At 27.2% G+C, this 21,718-nt stretch overlaps 1 protein-coding gene across 1 annotated transcript in view; it reads left to right on the top strand.

Annotated features, from left to right (window-relative positions):
* The window catches only part of LOC100202641 (uncharacterized), a 106,216-nt gene that overhangs the window by 58,166 nt on the left and 26,332 nt on the right, over positions 1-21,718 (top strand). The window contains exons 10-19 of the mRNA XM_065790648.1: positions 3,652-3,825; positions 4,322-4,492; positions 4,573-4,753; positions 6,067-6,224; positions 6,367-6,648; positions 6,756-7,049; positions 12,459-12,758; positions 16,331-16,519; positions 16,715-16,828; positions 16,951-17,120. Of these exons, the coding sequence (XP_065646720.1) occupies positions 3,652-3,825; positions 4,322-4,492; positions 4,573-4,753; positions 6,067-6,224; positions 6,367-6,648; positions 6,756-7,049; positions 12,459-12,758; positions 16,331-16,519; positions 16,715-16,828; positions 16,951-17,120 (2,033 nt within the window). The remainder of the gene's footprint in view (positions 1-3,651; positions 3,826-4,321; positions 4,493-4,572; positions 4,754-6,066; positions 6,225-6,366; positions 6,649-6,755; positions 7,050-12,458; positions 12,759-16,330; positions 16,520-16,714; positions 16,829-16,950; positions 17,121-21,718) is intronic.

Here is a 21,718-nt window from a genome sequence, read left to right as displayed (position 1 = left end):
GTGGGAGAGAGAGCAAAAGCTCTTGCTTCCTGCTGAGGCCTGTATATAACATATATAAATATATCAAGATATATATTATCTATATTAATATCCAAGCATTAATAACTCAAATTAAGTTTGTTATGCACAAATGATATATATATATGTATATATATATATATATATATATATATATATATATATATATATATATATATATATATATATATACACACATATTTATACATATATGTATGTATATATATATATATATATATATACATATATATATATATATATATATATATATATATATATATATATATATATATATATATATATATATATATATATATATATATATATGTATATATATATATATATATGAATATTTTGGAAAAAAAAGAAAAACAAAGAATAATGAAAAAAAGGGTTGCTGCCCCATGCCTAACTCTCAATCAATGTAGCAGCACTCCTTTGTGGCAGCAGGTTGTAAAATAATTGATTTATGTACTGAAGCCTTTGGCAGCAACCTATTTCAGTGTTACCTCAGAGGTGTTATCTAAACCCATACCCTAAAACTCCCATTTTTTTAACCAAAAAGTGAGAACCTTAAACATTAAAAGGAAATGCCAATGTTTTTCTATGAACTCTAAAAGGCCTAAAGATTAATTTGGAATTGGATGGAAAGTTAAATTTTCAAAAAAATGCATTGTTTTGACCCTGGAATAATGTTAGAAGCATTTTAATTTTAGTTAATTTTATGGATCTATCAATTGACAAATTTCTTTACCTCTCATACTTTCTGTGATAAATCTTATCAAATTTTTTTTATGAAAATTAATTTAAGCCAAAATTTAATTTTAAAAATAATTTCTAATATAAGGACCACCTATAGGAGGGCTAGCGGTGGGTGGTGGAGGGTTCGTTTTTTTCCCCTCCCCACCCATTTTACTTCTTCTTTTTTTTTTTTTTTTTTACAAAATCTTTATGTACCAATAAGTTTTATTTTCATATATATATGCTGTAAAATATGCATTTTATATCAACAATTTTATTTTGCTCAATCTCAAGTAGCTGGGATAGTTAAAGTAAAAAAATAAATTTTCAGCTAAAAAAATTACGTAACAATATTGTCAACATCTTTTCTTGATTGATAAATCAATCTAGAAAAGATTTTCTTCAAAAACAGTTTGTAAAACTCAACACATTTTTTTCTTGTTTTTAGTGAAAAATCAAATAACTATTCTTCGAATTATGCTTTATAAGCGCCCTTTTTTTTTGCCAAACTCCATTGTTTGTACTTTTTTGAACTCCCTGAATTGATCTCTACTTTGGTGAATGGCCAACATATCTTGTCTGACCTTCTCATTGTGAACAAAATTAACAAACTCTGATACAAGCTTTATTGGCAGTTCAGAGCAGTCATTGACTACATATTGTCAGCCAACAAGTTCAATGAAAGTTTTAAATTAATTGACAAAGCCCCATAAAAATGAAGACCATCACTTCAAGGTTTATCATCGTCTTTACTCAAATTTAACAGACTGAAAATAAATCCCAAGTTCCACTCATTGTGACAAGCTAGGTGGTTTCTCCTGGGTGAAGTCTAGATCTTTTAGAAGGATAAGACTTTCAGACTTCTCAAAGTGTGTAGGAACAGGTTGTAAGAAAAGAACTTTTGCAACTTTCTCTTTCTCATCATCATTGAGTTCTACAAAAAGAAAGTAGAAGAACTTATTTCTCAGAATTGAGAAATAAGTTCTTTTACTTTCTTTTTGTAAACTAGCCATTGGTAGAACTGTTTACTAAAAACTTAAAATTAAAGATCATATATCAACTTTTCCATAAAATGTGCATGGGAAACTGATCCCAGAGCATAAACATAAGTCGGTGAGTGTAAGTTCGACTAGTTCTTTATAATCATCTCTTGGAAATACTAAATTAGCAAGTGCATATTTGCAAAATTGAACATACTTTTAACTTTGCCAAACTTTTTGAACTTTGATTTATCCAAAGGGGTAAACAGATTCTATCTGTTGACCAGCCTCGCACCCCTTCTTCATCTATTAGGCTGGCGCTGATGTATTTTTAATACATTGTTTCCAATTTAGGATGTTGAACGCTGGATCTTCTTCACTCAATGCATGGGTTTTGCTTGTGTCTCTGTTTATGTGACTAGGCAACTCATTCTATTATCTCCTAATGAGGGTACAGCTCTAAAACTCAGTTTTATGGTTCTGAGGCCAGCTCTGTGGTAGCTCTCAGAAAGGCTGATTCCATCAACAGCTGAAAAATATCAGAGTCTTGTTTTCAAGTGCTTATCAGAGTCTTGTGTTCTGGCATGCTGGAAAGCAGCATTTGTTATCCCTATTTTCAAAAATTCTGGAGAGCGATCTGACTCGTCTAACTACCGTCCCATTAGTCTTCATCCTATCATAAGCAAGGTTTTTGAATCTTTAATTAACAAACACTTAATTTCTTATCTTGAATCTAATAACTTACTTTCTGATCATCGATATGGATTCCGATCTTCTCGTTCTACAGCTGGTTTTTAACAGTAATAACCGCTAGGTTTCATCGTGCATTAGACAGAGTTGAAGAGGTTAAGGCTATCGCTCTTGATATTTCTAAAGCTTTTGATGATGTTTGGCATGCTGGTCTTCTCCATAAGCTTTCTTCTTACTGTGTATCTGGTAACATCTTTAAGATTATTGATTCCTTCCTTTTCAAATGCAGTATAAAAGTTATCCTTGATGGACAGCACTCTACTTCATATCTTGTAACTTCAGGGGTTCCTCAAGGTTCAATCCTTGGCCCTATACTCTTTTTAATTTACATTAACGATCTTCCAGATATTCTCACATCTAAGGTGGCATTGTTTGCTGTTGATACTACCATTTATTTAGCCATGATAAGAAGCCAACACTCTTTGATTGCTTGGAGGGGACATTTGAGCTTGAGAAGGATCTCACTTCTGCTACGGCATGGGGCTCTTGGTGGATTGTGAACTTTAACTCAGATAAAACTCAATTTTTTACAAGCAATCGTTATCGCAATAACCTAGATCTTCCTATATTTATGAATGGTAATGTACTTAATGAGTCATCTACTTTTCATCTTCTTGGATTAAGTTTTCTTGATATTTAGCTGCACTTGTTCTTTCTGCTTTCTTTTTTGCATGTCTGATGTTTAGAAAACGAAAAATCTCTCAAACTGCTGCCAGAAGTAATTATGTCAGAACAAGTGCATCATATTTTTAGGTGAAATATTTTCAGAAACACCTATAAATGCTTACAAATAATTTGAAAAAATTGTTGAAAAATGATGCACCTTAATATACAGTTGGGGATAATTTATTAAAGCCACAATTTTTCACATATTTAAGTCTATTATTCTAATTTTTTTTTTTGTGATTTATTTTTCAAAAGTAATTTTTTAAGTTAATGCGTCATTTTAAACAAAAGATTAACTTACAATAATAAATTTTTATTCTTCAAATGAAAAAAACTGAGATAATATTTCAAAATGATCAAAATTAATAGGTGGCTATAATAAATTGTCATACAGCTGTATTTGTATATATTTATATATTTAAAATGTTTATTATTAAAAAAGTAAACAGTATTTAAATAATTTAAAAAATTTTTTTTAATTTTTATTAAACTTTAGTTGATGGAGGATACACAGAGTGGGGACCTTGGGCTATTAATTGTACCAAGCAGTGTGGAATGGGTTTTCAAAATCGAACGCGAACTTGCACCAACCCCAAACCACAATATGGTGGTTTGCCATGTTATGACTCACCTAATGATTTTATATTCTGCAATGTACAAATGTGTCCAAGTAAGTTTAAAATAAAATTATTTTATTTTTGTTTTTTATTATTTCATACATATTTGCCTTTTTTAAAATATAAAATATTTTTACCAATTTTAGGTTTATTATTAAAATATATGTGTTTTACACAATATTTTTTTTATGTGTTCAAATGTTTTCTTCATGTGTTCAAACACATATATTTGAACAAATGAAGTTACAATAAAGTTGAAGTTTATGTTTTTTTACCCATTTTAATTTAACATGACATAAATTGATTTTGATGTCATGTCATTTTTAACAGTACCATCCTGTAAACTAATCCTGTAAATCTGCTTCATCATTTAAAGTATTTTGAATCTTCAAAAATAATCAATAAACAAAATATATTTTTCAATGGCGTTTAAGTTATTATGATTATATATAAAATATATTAAAAATAGCATTATGGGTTAATCTAAATTGGAAATATTTGGGTAGCAAGTATTTTTAAAACTTATTAATATTAAGCACATTGATTTAGTTGATGGTGGCTGGACTGAATGGACAGCATATGATGACTGTAACAAACCATGCAATGGCGGATATCGGGTTCGATATCGTTTTTGTGTTGAACCAAGACCTGATCATGGAGGCAAACAATGTGAAGGAAATTCAACAGAAAAAATTAAATGCAATGTTTATAAATGCAATGGTTTGTTCTTTAATAGTAATTCTTTTTTTAATTGATACTATAAAGTCTGTTTTTTAAAACATTGACATTTTGACTTTTAGAAGTTGTTGTTCTGGTAAACCTAACCCTCCAAGGTCAAACTTACAGTGAAGACTTACAGAGTTCAAGTTCAAAAAGTTTTTTAGATTTGCAGTCACATTTGCTTAAAAGTCTTATCGAACTCTATTTAAATACACAATATAATAATACCGTTCTTGGTTTAATACTTCTTCCTAATGTCAGGTAACCTTTGAAAAATAATTTTGTGTGTGTGTATTGATCTTTTTGAACCATACTAGTTTTATGAATAATCTAACTATTCTACATAGAACTACAACTATGTAAATATTTTATATCTTAATTATAATTTTATATTTAGTTATTTGGAATTGTGTGAATGTTTTAAATATTATAACTCCATTTGAGTTATGTAAATCTTTTTACGTCATTACTATATATACAATATATATACAATATATATACAATATATATATATATATATATATATATATATATATATATATATATATATATATATATATATATATATATATATATATATACATATATATATATATATATATATATATATATATATATATATATATATATATATATATATATATGTTCAGAATAAAAAATATTTAGTAATTTAAAAACAAAACTATCTTGATTTGAAGCAAATCTGTTTAAATTAACTCCCAAAATTTTTTAGCACCATTGAATCATTCTTTCCTTGCCTTCAAAGGACATGTTTGGAAAAAAACCTCAGTATTTATTATATATTAGGCAGTAGAGTGTTGCTTCAATAACATTTACAAATATTAAATTTAAAGTTGATTATTAAAATATTGTAATTAGTAATAATGATATATAGTAGTAAATTGCAATGAAAATGTACGAGAGAATAGGAAACCAGTGTGAATCAGGCAAAAAATGTAACCTGAGATCTAATAAAAAAAGTGATAATTTATTATTAAATCAGGAATATTTTTGTAATTTCTATTTTTTAAGAAACTTGCTTTAATATATTTACATATAGAGAAAAGAGAGAGAGATAAAGTTTAATCTAAATGGTCTAATAAAAAAAAACGATATATATATATATATATATATATATATATATATATATATATATATATATATATATATATATATATATTACTATTAGAATTATTTAAGTTATGTAAGTTATTTGAAGCATAAAAATATTAATCATGTGAGTCTTCTAAATTATTGCAAATCTTCTAAATTGCGGTAATCTTATGTAATCTTCTAAACCTTCAGAATCTTGCAAATGTATTTACTATTGCAATTCTTTTGAATACTTTAAACATTTTAAATGTCGTCTACTCAGTTGTGCATTATTTTTCAAATGATGTTACTCTTTTCAACTTATTGGCTTGTTTTTAATCCTAGTTATAAATTTCAATGTTATAAAAAATAATGTTATTGTCAACATTTCCAATGTTGGCAAAAATATTATTTTTTAAACTCAAATTTAATTTTGTTAATAAAGATTTCTTGTAGTTTATTAAATTTAAAACTAATTTTAGAAAAGGATTGGAAAATAACACTTTGGATGTGAGTTTTGAAGTCAAATATGACGCTATTGATGAGTCACAGTTGTTAATACTTCAAGATGCAATCAGTTTAATGAAATCAATCTCCAAAATCAGTGTATCTCCAAAATATAATGCAACATCTAACAATGGTTATTATTTTACTCATAAATTTTATTTATTATAATTTTGAAATTTGATTGCTGTCTTTAAATGCTATCATACATTATATTAGATATATATAAATTATCATAAGTTATCATACATTATATTTGACATTTTTGTTTACTCTAGTACCTAATGATTACCCAAAAAATTTGTCAGCCTCTAGTTTCTCATACTCTACAATCAATGTTACATGGGATGAAATGTATATAGAAGGAGGTTTTCTGAATTATTTAATCTTTTACAAAGTTTCAAATCAATTGGAGTATAATATTAGACCAGCCACTAGCACAGGAAAAGTACTTATTGGCTTACAAGCAGATACTTGGTATACATTACGCATTGCTATCGATACAATAAATGGAAATGGTTTATTAAGCCCAAGTATCGAAACAAAAACATTAGCAACAGGTATTTATGTATGCATGAAAGGACATGACCTTATGTTTATATAAGGTCATGTTTATTGATTTTTGAATCATTTTTTATTTCATAGTTTAAATCAAGTTTGTTTTTAGTACCACTTGTTGCTCCTCAATTTGTTACAAACAAAGTAACTGGTGCCTTTAGTATCTTTGTTTCTTGGTCAATTGTGCCTATTGAATTATTTGGTGGAAGCCCTGTTGGTTATAATGTCAGATATAATGGGAAGCATGATGTTAATTTTACTGATATTTATGTTACATTTGAAAAACGTCACTACACTATTACAGGTTTGGAGCCATATCATTCATACATCATATATGTGTGTGCTGTTAATAAAATTGGCCGTGGGCCTTGCTCAAGAACACAAATCACAACTGACTTTGCTAGTATGTATTTTTTTTGTTTGCATTATAAATTTCGTATGTATTACACTGTTTTGACTTTTAATAAAAGTATATAATATACATTTTGTTTACAAGTAATATTTTAAAGAAATAATAATAAAAAATATAATTAATATCTATTAGATATAAATAGTCAAATAAAAATATCTTAATTTGGTTTCTATTGAGAAGAAGAATGTTATTAATAAAAAGGTATCTAGTTAAAATCTTTTTTTTTGGATTGGTTTTAGTGAGAAATACATAGGGTCTTTTTTTTGAGAGCTTGTATTATGAGTGTAATATTTATGTTTATATAAAATCTAGGTTTGATGTTTTTAAATACTTATGGAAGTAAGTTTGGGATGAGTGAATTTTTTTTTTCCAGTTCTTCAAGAATTGAAACATAAAGATTAAGTTGTAAATTTCCGTTTTTAATTAGATTATGTATAATGGTATTGTTTGAAAAGACATAAGATGGGTATGAGATATCTTCTAAATATATATTCAAAAGACTTCTTATACCTTTCCACATAGCCCTCAAGTTATTGCTATTAATAAATTTTTTTTTGGAAAAGTGATACTATTTACTTTGGCAAATAAGATTTCTATAGGTTTTGTAAGTTTTTTTCAAGATTTTGCTTTTTATGTTTTAATAAATTTCTTAATTATCTTTTTTTTTTTTTATGGTGTAAGCCTCTAAATTAAGCCACAATGAATTAGTTTTTTTAGCCATGCTTGTTTGTCTAGAAGAGACTTAAGGCTAGTAAAAAGTTGTTATAGTTTATTAGTATTACCATGGTAACCCATTGTAATCTATGATCACTTTATTCCAGTTTATTTTCAAGTAATCCTTCTTGGATATTTTACTATTTAGTTTTATGAAATTTTAAGGAAAAAATATCAAATAGCTTGAATTAATTTTTTTTTTAAAAGATAAATGAATCAGAAACTGGGGGAAATGATCTGATATTTAAATAGATTGCCAAAAAAAATATCTTTAGAAATTGAATTAGAAAATAAATTATCAAATAAAGCACTTGAGTGATTGTGACTCTTGTTGGTAAAGATATAAACAGAAGAAAGTTATTTGATACAGTGGTGTTTAAATACAAGATTGAAGATCATTATTACAAACAAAGCCAGAAGTTTTATTCTTTTCATCAGAAAGTTTTTTAAAAAGTATAACTAGATGTGATCAATAAACACAGCCTGCAATGATTTTAGACTTTTAAGGGAAAATGATTTCAATAAACAAAGACTTGAGGCCAGTTTCCACTAATCATTTTTTCTATTAAAACAGGAAAGAGAAGGGAAAAATAATCATGTGAGTATGCAAAGTTTTGCTTCAGACAAATTAAAATTAGGTATTTTTCCTTACACTTTTCCATTCCCATTTAAAAAAAGATGAGCGCAAACTGACTTTAAGAATTCAGGTTTTTACATAAATAAATCATTTCTAGATTTGTAAATTATTTTATCAGAAATAGAAAGTATAGCCCCTCCAAATGATGTTTTTTTGGAGTATGCTCATAAACATATTTATTATGATTTATTGGAGTTGTTGGCAGTAAATCATATTTCAGCTTAGTTTCAGTTATTCTGATTACGCTGAATAGAATAAATAAGTGATAGAAGAGTTTTTTGATAATCTAAAATCAATATTATTCAAAGAACTAGAATTCTTATTGGATGGAACTTAAGCAGTAGTGGCATTGAAGTGAAAGATGATTAACAGGAATATTTTTATAATAAAAGTACTATTATGTCTAAACTCTGTAAAATTTTTCAGAGTTTTTACATTAAAGTAGAAATTGGTTAATAAATAAAGTTATGATAATAATAAGATAATAATAATAAGTTTATGATAAAAAATATAAGCAATATTAATACAATAATAACAATAATAATAATAGTAATAACTACTAGCTCTCTGGACCCGTAAATTATTCATAAAATAGTGGTCAAGTATTATTCCTCACTGACCTCTATTCCCATACTTATTCAGCTATTTTCTATCGACCTATTTTTCTACACTTATTACTTCAATGTTTTTTTAGTAAACAGTAAAAAAATAGCTCAAATAAAATTTGCTCATAGAGCAAAAAAAAATTAGTATGGGGACTTTTTTTTGCATACTTGGAGCTTATTAGAACTCTTACCCCATTTATTTATTTGGAAAAAAAAGTCTGGGGTTAGCATCTTTCTACTTTAAGAAAGAAAATTGTCACTTTACTGATGCACAGATTTATCTAATTGATTATGTGAACATCTCTAATATTGATGACAATTGCCTGACATTTCTCTTGACGTTTTTCCAAATTTAAGACTATTATAAAATTTCAACATTTCTTTTTTTATTTATTTACAAAACAAAAAGAAGACCTGGAAAATGAATCATGGGGAGCTTGGTATGTTAAATAAGTTAACTACATCTATTAGACTTTTCTTGTTACCTGTTTTGGCAGATTATTAAATTATGACATAAATTTCAGCAAGCAAAACTATCAGGGAGGAGGGGGGGTTGTTGAGAGTCATGGCAAACTAATAATTATAATTATAAATTTTCATTAAAGAATTTATTTTAATATCTTAGCGAAAGCATTAGTAGCTCAGTGATTAGGTGCGATGTTCTCTGTCGGTAAAGTAATGTTCATCTAAGGTTCATTATCACCAATTAGATTAAAAAAATATTTTTCGATATTGTTGAGGCCGTGGTACTTTTTGAAGTATTGGATGAGGTCACCTCTATGCCGTCTATCCTATATATAGTTATATAGTTGCACTTCTTCAGAGTACTCTATTAAAAAGTATAAAAAAAGTATAAAAAGATGTTAAAATGATTTGTTTTTCTATATGATATATATCTTCAGTAGCGTAGTGGATTAGTGCACTGTTCTCAGAACTGTTAGCTTGACGATTTTGTGGATTCAAACCCTCCTCCAACTTTAAAACTTTTTTTAGTTTTTTCAATCTTGTTGGTTTTTTCAATCTTGTTGCTTTTTTAAATACAAAACAAAACAGTTTACGTAAAAAAGACTTGTAATTTGTAGAAAATTTAAAAAAGTTTTATTATACATACATGATTGTTCCATACATGACTCGCAAACTTAACATACTGATGTTTACATATGTTTACATGATGCTACATAATGCTACATAACATACATGACATTTACATAACGCTACACAAATGGAATTTTTACATTAAATGTAAATAGCATACTATAAATTTACATATTTACATAAACTTTTTACACTTTGTATAAAAAAGTGCTGAAAGACTTTTATTAAAAAATATCTCCTATATATTATATTTTATTTTTGAAAGATGCATTTTTTGCTTTTAAGAAAAATATGGTATTATGTGATCTAAATAGGATTATTAAACAAAAAAAGTTATATTTATTTTAGTTTTTTATAATAAGTTTTTAATAAATAAATAATATATTAAATAATGATAATAACAAAAATATGCTTTAAATACCGAGACATCTTTTTTTCTAAAACAACTTTACATGCTGTTAAATACCTTGTGTCCCTATTCATACAGTATTAACTTATGTTAAATATTGACAGTGATCTAACTCAATTAGTATTCTAAATTTTTGACTGGTTCAGCTCATTTATATTGAATTATATTTGCTTTATTTATAATTAATTTGGGTCCTTGTGTTTTTTTTTCTTTTTTTTCTCTCTACAATCAAAGACAAACTATCTGCATACTCTTATTCTAGACCAACATTCTGGATAGGGTCAGAACCCTCATACCATCTGTATGATGACAGAAAATGGTGTTGAACACAAACTAGGCAAAACAACAGTAGAGCATGACCTCGGTGTGTTGATCTCATCAGACATCAAATGGCATTATCAAGTTAACGCAGCAGCAGCAGCAAAAGTGCAGAATGTACTCAGAGTCATCAAGCAAACTTTCACTCATCTAAGTATAGAAATGATATGTACTCTGTACATAGTGCTAGTTAGACCTCGCCATTAAGTTTGCAATCCCTGTATAAAACCCTACTTTGAAAGGTGACATTGAGACACTAGAAAAGGTGCAAAGTTGTGCAACCAAACTAGAACAAAATCTCAAACATCTAAGTTAGGAGGAACGACTATCCAAAATGAATTTAACTATGTTGGAGACTAAGCATTTGCGTAGCGATCTAATGCAAGAGTACAAATTATTGAATAATATAGATCACATTACATGGCTTAAATCACAAAAATTTGCACCGTCATTACAAGGAAATTGTCCAGCATCATCAATAAGAGGTCATAATCTAAGAATTATAAAAGAAAATGTCAAGCATTCTTTGTCTCGACAAGCGTTCTTCAGTAACTGTATTGCGAATGAATGGAATACATTACCGATTCATGTGGTGAATGCGTGGTGTTTGAACTCTTTTAAAGCAAAACTTAATAGATTTTTATTATAAACTTTTTGAAATGAATTCAACTCTTGTTATAAATCAAAACTATATATATAAAAAAAATTTTTTTATATATATAGTTTTGATTTATAACAAAATTGTAAATTATTATAAATAAAATAAAGATTAGTGTAGGCTGTCATAATGCATATATAACCATATATGTATTTCGTGATTCATCTTGCTACAGCATCTATATTACTATTACTGTTACTATTACTAACATCTTGTAAGTTGTCTGAAGAGATTTTAGGAAAAGAACTTCCAAGAAAATTTGTTTGGTGCGGGGTTTGATTAAAATTTGATAAAAAAGCTTATCTTGAAGTTATTCTTGTTCTATTTTGTGAATGATTGTTTAGCTTTTTCTGATTTCTTCTAAGGAGGGTATAACTTTAAAACTCAGTTTTATATTGTTCAATAAAACTGAGTTACTAAACTCTGAGAGGTACTATAGAGCTCCACTCATAGTAAACTATTTGAGTTTTAACAATTTTAAATATATGTAAGACCTACTTACTCACAATTAGAATAGTTTATTTGTTACATCATCAGCGTTTAGAATAATTCATTTGTTACATCATCACAGCTAGAATAGCTCATTTGCTACGTCGTCACATCTAGAATAGTTCATTTGTTACATCATCTTATCTAGAATAGTTTCTTTGTTAAACCATCTTTGCAGGAATGTTAATTCCAGTTATAATCATTTATCCACTTTATGCATCAACAAATTTATTCAAGAACCTTTTTATCTTATAATTGTTTTTTTGTTTAATTCTTAATGTTTTTTTTACATTAGAATTTGTTTTGTAAATGATACTATTTTCCCAAAAAATTTTTGTAAAATAGTATCATTTTTAGAAGGACAATCTTTTTTATTTTCAACTTAAAACTACTTCTCTGACTGTTGTCCGTAATTTTAAAATAAATGTTGGCAACAACTGTTTTATTATAAAAACCTTTTTTGTTTGTTTTTAAGCTCCCTCTCTTGCTCCTGAAATAAAGTTGAAAAATAAATGTTTAAATGGCTCCATTATAAGTTTGGAATGGAGTGATATACCAGAAGAAAACATATATGGAGAACTCACGAAATTCCAAGTTTGCTATCAAAAGATCAAAGTTAGTGAAACTGATTATTTAGGAAAACAAATATGTGTTTATCTTAATGCAAGTGTCCATGCTGTGGATATTTTTGCAGAGTTTAGTTCAACATACAGCATAAAAATATCAGCTGCTAACCAAAATGGATTTGGTGTAGTTTCTGAACCTCTGTTGGCCAGTAAGTGGTTTTAAAAAGTTTAAAGTTTTTATATTTAATAAATGTTCAAACTTTAAATTTTTTTTTTTTTTAAATCCTAAAAAAGTTAGTGTATAAATGTTTTCCCTTGTTGCTACTTATTTAGAAATAAACAAATAAAATTTTTTTTAAACAATTAAAAAAATTAAAAAAGTTTGTTTTGTGTTTTTAACCATATTAAGTTCCTAAAATATTCAACAAAAGTTGAATATTTTCAAAAGTTTGTTCATTACATTGTTTTGATAATCTTTTTTAATGAATATAATATGTTTTATAAATATATATTTACATAACTGTTAACATAATTTATAATATAAGAAAAAAAATAGTATGTTTAATATATGACTATGATACAATTATAAAATAATTAAAAAAAACAAAAAATCAAAGTTTTAAATGTTATTTATATGAATTTAAATTAAAGCATTTTGTGTTAAAAAATTTTTGATCAAAATATAAAATAGTTTATGTTACATAAGGGTTTTTCCAAATGCTCCTGTATTAGAAAAATATATATAGGTTTAAATATTTTTTTTATTAATTGCAAGCAGAATATCAAAAGCCAACAAAAATTGTCAGACAAACATTTGACATTGTTTCTTATTAATTTGGTAATGCTGAATCGAAAAATTTTATCACATACCATTTTCTTTAGTTATTAAATTTTTTAATATCACTTTGAGAGACAATAATTGATCTTAAATAGACTAATGTTTAAATAATAGTTATATTATATAATTTTTTATATAATCTAATATTATTTAATAATATTATTAAATAATGTTAAAGATAAAAAAAATTTATGATGCAACGACAGTAGCAATTCTAGTCTCAGGTATAAAATCCAACTGCTTGAAAATTCTTTAAAAGCAACATTTTTGTCACTAAAAAACAAATATTTTTCCTCAATTAGTAAAACATTTAAATGTTTAAAAATAGTTAAGTTCATATGTTTTGGAATGACATTAACTAAAATTCAAGATCTATTCCAACCTAATTATAATTCAATAATTAAAAAATATATTAAGCATATAGTGAACTTTGTTTTTTGATGAAAGATAATTTGGATCAACCTCAACCTAACCATAATTAGTTTTAATCATTTGCAAAAGAAGAAGCCTACATTTGTCGGATCCAAGTTAAAACACATTCAGTGTTTTCTGCCATGATCAAAGAAGCTTTAATCAAAAAGTTCTTTGGATTTATCTTCAGACCGCTAAATTTTCTTGAGAATTGTGGTCAAATCTAACCAACAGCATGGTTGTTTGTTTAAATTTAAAGTCTAGATTGTTTGTGTTAATCAAATTAAATTATGTCCTTATAATTTTTGATATGAATCTGGAACTTCAGCAACTGCAATGATAACCGCCACTTGTCTCCAGTGTTTTGAGCTGTTGAATTTTCAGCAGTTTTGAGGTTTTTGGTCACTAGCTGGATTTTTCATCAATTTCTTTTAATTTATTTTATAACACCAAGACTCATTTAGAAAAATAGTTCTGCACCATTAATTCAAAGCTTGATAAGAAAATCTTTTTTTTCTTCCAAAAATGAACATGGTTTTCCAAACCTTTCCAATAAACGACTTTCTACTGTAATTCGAAGTTTCTATTATTTTGCAATGGATCTTGGTTTTAAAAAATATGGCTCCATCAGTCTGGTCTTTTTTTGACTAGTTCAAAATTGATTCTATTTGCTTCATTTTACCTTTAAACATTGACTGTGTGCACAGGTTTGTTCTAGAGTTATTCAAAGTTACTTGGTTCAATTTGCTTGGCTGATTTTTATGGTACTGTGAGATGATCTGTCCTTAGTTGAATTGACTGATGGATACAATTATTTTTAAATGATCCAAATCATGATGAGTTGGATCTTTTGAAACCAATGTTTGAAAGTTTTGATACTTTTTTCCAGCAGTGACTTTGTGACTTTGATCTTGACTATTGATTGACCATTTGTTGCATTAATGAATCTCTAGGGCCTAATGATAAGCTTCTTTTTTTTTTATTGGATGTTTTTAATTAAGCTTTAGAGTTTTAATATGGCAAATCAAACAAGAATCTTAGTTAGATGGCCTTATTAAAACTAAATTAAAATCAAACACCAGTACCCCCTTTGCAGGCGCCTGCTGTAAGGACATTTGGCAGTAACATTTTTGTATGTAAATATTTATTTCTGAAAATACAATATTTGCAGTAAAAAATTAAAAGTAAAAAAAAAAAAGAAGGTCCTCAACCTTGCCCAAATACATTTTACGCTGTATATATATATATATATATATATATATATATATATATATATATATATATATATATATATATATATATATATATATATTATATATAATACTTCTTTTGTTGAATGATTTTTTGTATATAATAATAAAATTTCATGACCACTATAATCACTCTCAATAAGAAAATTGTTGCTTGAAAAAACATCATGTGAAAGATCAAGCTTGTGAAGCTAATTAAAATGGAGTTTGTATACAGTTAATTTCCAATAATTCAAACCTCAAAGGGTTTGAATTATTGGGAAATACCAAAGAAAATAGTTGAACTTAATAATTGTTCATATAAAGTGAGTTCCAGTTCAATTCAAACTTAAGTTAAGTCAAACTTTGGCTGAAATGAGTTATAAGCTCAAGTTAAGGCAATTTTTCTTTATTCAAAGCTCAAGTATGAACATTAAAAATTATGCTAATAAAAGCATGAAAAATAGAAATTCATTAAAACTACTCCTAGGTGCTTAATACACAGGGGGGACATTTATTAGTTTTAGAATTTTTCCCACCCACCTCAAGCTTAATAACCCCCCTTCCTCCTACCTCATTTAATAATTTTTCAACAAGGGTTCTTCAGAGTTTTTATAATTGGAGCCACAGATGTTATTTTCAGGCAAGCACGAAAACAAGATTCAGTTAAGTACTTAAGTTAAATAGCTTAAAGTATTGAGTACTGAAGAACGTTCTTGAGAATACTTTTGTAAAACTGTGAATGTTTTTCGGACCACAAACTGTCAAATAGTTAAAGAGAGAAAAAAGTCTTAAAAACGTAATCTCTGATATAAAATACAAGATTTAGCAATCTAAGATTATTGGACCCTGCAATACAATACCTTTTTGCAATGATTTATTTCAATAATAAAAATACTTTTGCTCTAGAGGTGTTTTTGTAAAAAAGAAATAATTCAAATAAAAATAGCAGTTGCACGAAAAGTAGAAAACCATGGTGTAGAGTTAAGCTTAATTTAAAACGAACATGAAGGAATAAAAACTCATCCGAATCCAGGAGATTATAAAAAAAACATCATTTTCAGCAGAGAGATGAAAAACAATTTTTTTCAGTTTTTTTTACTAGTCTTTGAGCCTTTAATTAACTTTTAATATCTTCTTCTAAACAAACAACTTCCTGACAATTAATGCAGCTTTTGATCTACTCATTCTAGAGCTGGCTGAATAACTGTGAAAACAGAGTGTGGATAAGAATAAAAATAAGTATTTACGTAAAAATTTGTAATGCAGTTATAAATGTAATAGTATAGTTTTTTTAAATTAGCAACTTGTCGATGTCCTGATAAAGTGTATGCTAATTTTAACATCATGAAACCTTATGTTTATCGAGGCTCAAAAAATAATCTTATTGGTGCTTTTCCGGCCATACTTGACACAATTATAAGAGGAGCTTGTGGTCAGTGCTGTGTTAATGGAAATTTTATAGAAACTACTTTATATTGGACATATGCAGGTATTATAAATTATCTTTTTGTATTCTTAATTCAAATTTCTAAAAAATTAAAATATATTATTTTTCGTTTTATTATAATAAATAAAAGCACATTTATATTGTATTTAATTTTTTTATATTATTTAACATTGTTATTATTTGTTGTATTTTTTATATTACTTAGTATTGTATTTTTTATATTATTGTTTTTAAAAGGTAAAAATAAAAATGTTGAAAAAAACTCTTCAAATGAAGTGGGAATTGCCATTAACAATGAGGCGCTTGTGAGTTTTCCAATCCTTGCTGAGCAGTACATAGAAGACATATTTGGTAAAAAAAAAAAAAAAAAAAAAAAAAATATATATATATATATATATATATATATATATATATATATATATATATATATATATATATATATATATATATATATATATAGTTTATACTTTTAGGTGGAAAATTTATTCCTATTTTTAAACATTCTGGAAGTTTATTTATGGTTCGAGTTGATTCTTTTCCTCAACAACTAGATAAGATGGTGCAAAAGATTTTTAGCATTTGGCCAATAATAATAATTTTTACCTGCATGTTAATTCCCAGTGGTATGCTACTCTGGTTGTTGGTAAGATTTAGTTTTACATTGAGCGCTTGCAATTGATCTCAACTTACAATTTACAATTCAATAGTATATGTAAAACTTTAAATTTCATGTATATTATTCAATTGTACAGTATTTTATAAATTAATTGTATAAGATAAATTTAACTTACTTTAATATAACAATAGCACATACTCTAACATTTTGAAAATACTCCTTGTGCTGCTATGGCATGCAATCTACTATATTTAGTTTCTACCATATTTAGGTTTCTAGGTATTGAAACTTAATCTGAAGCATAGTGGTTGTAAGTTTAGTTTGGTTGTGAGGTGTATCATCAACCATTAGGGTACACCCCTGAAGTGTGAGTCTTCTTTACGATTGCCCAGAGATTCTCAATCAGATTGAGATCTGGCAAGTTTTCAAACTATTTAAGTATTCTATTGTTAATTATGTTGTTTTCTACCATAAGTTTCTTGACTTTTTTGTATTTATGGCATGTTGTTTAATCCTGCTGTTATATTTTATTGGAAAAATCTTCAACATCTTTGGACTTGTGTCTAAAAATAACATCATGCTAGTAGCATGATGTTTTTTTTCAGTTAAGTGTTCCTTGGTAAATTTTTTGGTAAAGTGTTCCTTATTAATCAACAGAATAACAACCCCAACGCATCCTCTTTTGGGTCAACTTTATTATATGTAAATAATTTCGTGATTTTATTTGTGGCAGTTCTTAGGCTTATGTCTTTTCCCTCTCAGCTGAAAAATGCATCTCTTGTAACCTCCTGGATTTAGGTAGAAATGGAAGCTTTTATTTCTTCATCCCTGTTTCCTCAAACTACTCCATGATTTTCACCTTCTTGTGCAGTTGCTAAATCAAATTGTAATTATTTCATCTTTTTCAAAAGAAAACTTTGCAAAGAACTTTTCTTTTAATTTGACTCTTTAATCTCATGGCCATTCTCCCCCTTCCATTCCAATTAAACAGGTTAATCCATTGTTAGAAATTCAAATCACTCCAGTTTCCATTACTAAAGTCACACCTCGATTAAATTCTTCTACGGATTGTGGTCCAGACAACATTCCTATCACAGTCTTCCAAAAGATTTATCCAGTGCTCTTATCAATTCTCTCTAAACTACTTAATAAATCCTTGACTGAGTATTATTTTCATGCCTACTGGAAAATGGCATCTGTTGTTCCAATTTTTAAAAACTCCAGTGAACATTCTGACCCCTTCAATTATCGTCCGATCAGTCTTCTTTCTGTTATTAGCAAGGTCTTTGAATCTTTGATAAACAAATTTCTCACATCCCATCTAGAGTTAAATACCTTACTGTCAGACAATCAATATGGCTTTCAATCCTCTCTGTCTATGGCTGACTTACTAACTTCTGTGACTAAAAGATTTTATCTTGCATAAGATGGGGGCAGAGAGGCTAGGGCTATTGCTCTTAACATATCTAAGGTTTTCGACAAAGTTTGGTATGCTAGTCTTCTCCATAAGTTTGTTTCATATGGTGTATCTGGGAAAGTTTTTGAGATTATCTTCTTTCTTTCTAACCGCTTTATTAAAGTAATCTTCGAAGGCCAACACTATTTTTTATAGACAACAACTTCTGGGGTACCTTAAGGTTCTATCCTTGGTTCTGTTTTGTTTTTTATCTACATTAGTGATTATCCTGACAACCTTACATCTATAGTAGCTCTTTTTGCTGATGACTCAACTTTATATTCCTTTCTTGACAAAAAGTCTTCTCTTTTCGATCGCTTAGAACACTTAGCCAACCTTGAATTTGATCTCACTTCTGTAACAGAATGGGACTCATAGTGGGTTGTAAATTTTAACTCCAGCAAAACTCAGTTATTTAATGCAAACAACTATTGCAGTACTGTCAACAATCCTATATTAATAGAATGGCAACCCTCTCACTGAGTTCTCTTCTTAATGTCTTCTTGGATTATTGTTTACTACTGACCTTTCATAGAAACCATATATACAATTGATTGCTAAATTAGCATCTACGAAGGTTGCTTCTCTTTATCGTGCTCGCCGTTTCCTTTCGTGATCTCATTATCTACCACTAAAAATTGAGTAATGGAATACTGTTGTCATATTTGGGCTGGTTCTTCTAATGATGCACTTTCTCTTCTAGACAAGGATCAAAAACACATTATAATGGTAGTTGGATCCGTTCTATCTGCTAAGTTTGAGCCATCTTTCTCATCGTCATCAAATTAAACGTCTTTTTCTTTTCTGCAAATACAAATCATGATCGCTATTCAAAGGAGCTATCAGCTCTAGTTCCATCAACTAAAACTCATTGTCGCTTGACTTGTCATTCAGCAAAGTCTCGTTCTTTTAATGTATCTGTCCCTTCATGCTGTAAAAACTTTTATCTAGTTTTTTTCCTAGCACTTAAATCCTTTATAACTTAGGTTGTATGAATCAGGAAAACATGAAGATGTTTTCCTGACTCATACAACCTATAACTTTTTAAGTCTTCTGTCAACTTAAAAAACTGAAATTTGCTGAGTCATTTGTTCTTTCAAAATATCTGATGTCTTTTCTTATTTAAACTTCAACTAATTTGGTAGGTCTTGAAAAATTTCTCATCGCATCGCATCCAATTTTCTATTTAGCTTACAGCATTTGAAACTGACAGTCCCTACGATGTCCATTGTTGATGCGCAGATTAATTTTTTAGTCTCACTGTTTTAAAAAATTGGTTTTTAGTTTATAAAGATATATGTATATATGTAAAATGATATGTCTAGTTAGTAAAATTATAAATAATTTTAATAAGTGCAAGTTGAACTCCAAAAATACACTCTTTTTCTTGAATTTTTTTATTTTTTTATTTTTGGCAACTGAATTACACTTACAAGTAGCAAAGAATGTAGCAGGCTAGAAAATAGTTCTAATTTTGAATATTAAAATAAATTAAAGTTTGTCTATATATATTGGTAGTATAGCTATCTTCTTTTTTGATGCATTGATATATATTATACATGATGCAAAAATTTATTATATTCCATTCTCCTCCAATAAATCGGTTGTCAGCAAATCTTTAAATAAATTATTTTGCTTTAATGCTTTGTGACTAAAGCTACTAGTATGTAACTGTATAGTTATATATTATATATAAAATATATTAGATATATAGAATTATTAGATTTTTGCAATTTGAATTATCATTAAATATAAATCATTTTTATAAGGATGTTAAAGTTTATTTCATTTAGTTCAGTTAGCTTTCAATTGCTAAAAGTTCACAATATTGAAAAAAAATGTCAATTAACATTGGATAATGACAAGGATTCTTTTTAAACTTAAGGAAGAACTGTTGACATCATAGATAATTTATAATTTTTTGTTACTTGATAGTGTGAAAGGAAGTAAACCTATTCCAGTGTTAGTTGAGGTTTATGAATTTTTTTTATCGTACGCTGTCATATTATTTTATTATATTTTTGCAATATTTTTCATTCCATTTTGTAGCAAAACTTTATTTTCATAGCAAAGGCGCAGAAAATCATTCACCCATTGAATTTATTACGATTATCAAATGGTTTGAGTTTAAGTTTTTATTTATTTCAAATACATTCAAACTATATTAAGATTGTTGATTAAGGTTTAAAACATATATGCTAAGGCGTGCCATATTTATAGACACAATTAATTTTATATATTCATTTATAAGCATTCAGTTAAGAGCTATGTTTACTCCAGTTAAAGTTTTATTCGTTCTACTTAACTGTTCTGTTAATTAACTGTTCTGTTAATTAACTGTTCTGTTAATTAACTGTTCTGTTAATTAACTGTTCTGTTAATTAACTGTTCTGTTAATTAACTGTTCTGTTAATTAACTGTTCTGTTAATTAACTGTTCTGTTAATTAACTGTTCTGTTAATTAACTGTTCTGTTAATTAACTGTTCTGTTAATTAACTGTTCTGTTAATTAACTGTTCTGTTAATTAACTGTTCTGTTAATTAACTGTTTTGTTAATTAACTGTTCTGTTAATTAACTGTTCTGTTAATTAACTGTTCTGTTAATTAACTGTTCTGTTAATTAACTGTTCTGTTAATTAACTATTCTGTTATAAAGTTCTAAAAGACAATAAAAAAAATATGAATGTAAAAAAAGCTTTATTGAGTGACGCTTTATTTGAGTGCTTTCATGTGTGATCTTTAAAATGTCAAATTTACAGTGTTTCTTACAGTTTTCATCAAATAGTTTTACTCACAAGATATTAATTTAGATTTTTTAATGTTACAAAAGATTTTTGAAAGAAACTCTGATAATTAACTCTGATAATTAACTTATTTTTATTGGCGGATTTATTGCATCTGATATTGTAGTTTTTTCAGTTTGCAGTTTACTATTGTTTTGACAACTATCTACTTTAATGAACGTTTCAGTGGAGTTTTGTTTGACTTACATATGATCCAACATTTTTTTTATTGTAAATAGAATTACATTTGTTTATGTAATATTTTTGTAGGTTTTTGAAATGCAATTTTTTTTCTCAACAACCTTGTTTTTAAATAATGAAAACTTTTTTTGGTATGAATAACATGTTTTCATGCTGCAACATTTGCATCATTTTAGAGATTTAT

The sequence above is a fragment of the Hydra vulgaris genome, chromosome 02 (genome assembly GCF_038396675.1).
Source record: "Hydra vulgaris chromosome 02, alternate assembly HydraT2T_AEP".
NCBI lineage: Eukaryota > Metazoa > Cnidaria > Hydrozoa > Anthoathecata > Hydridae > Hydra > Hydra vulgaris.
The sequence above is the reverse complement of the archived record's forward strand: the minus strand, read 5'-3'. Positions and strand labels throughout refer to the sequence as shown.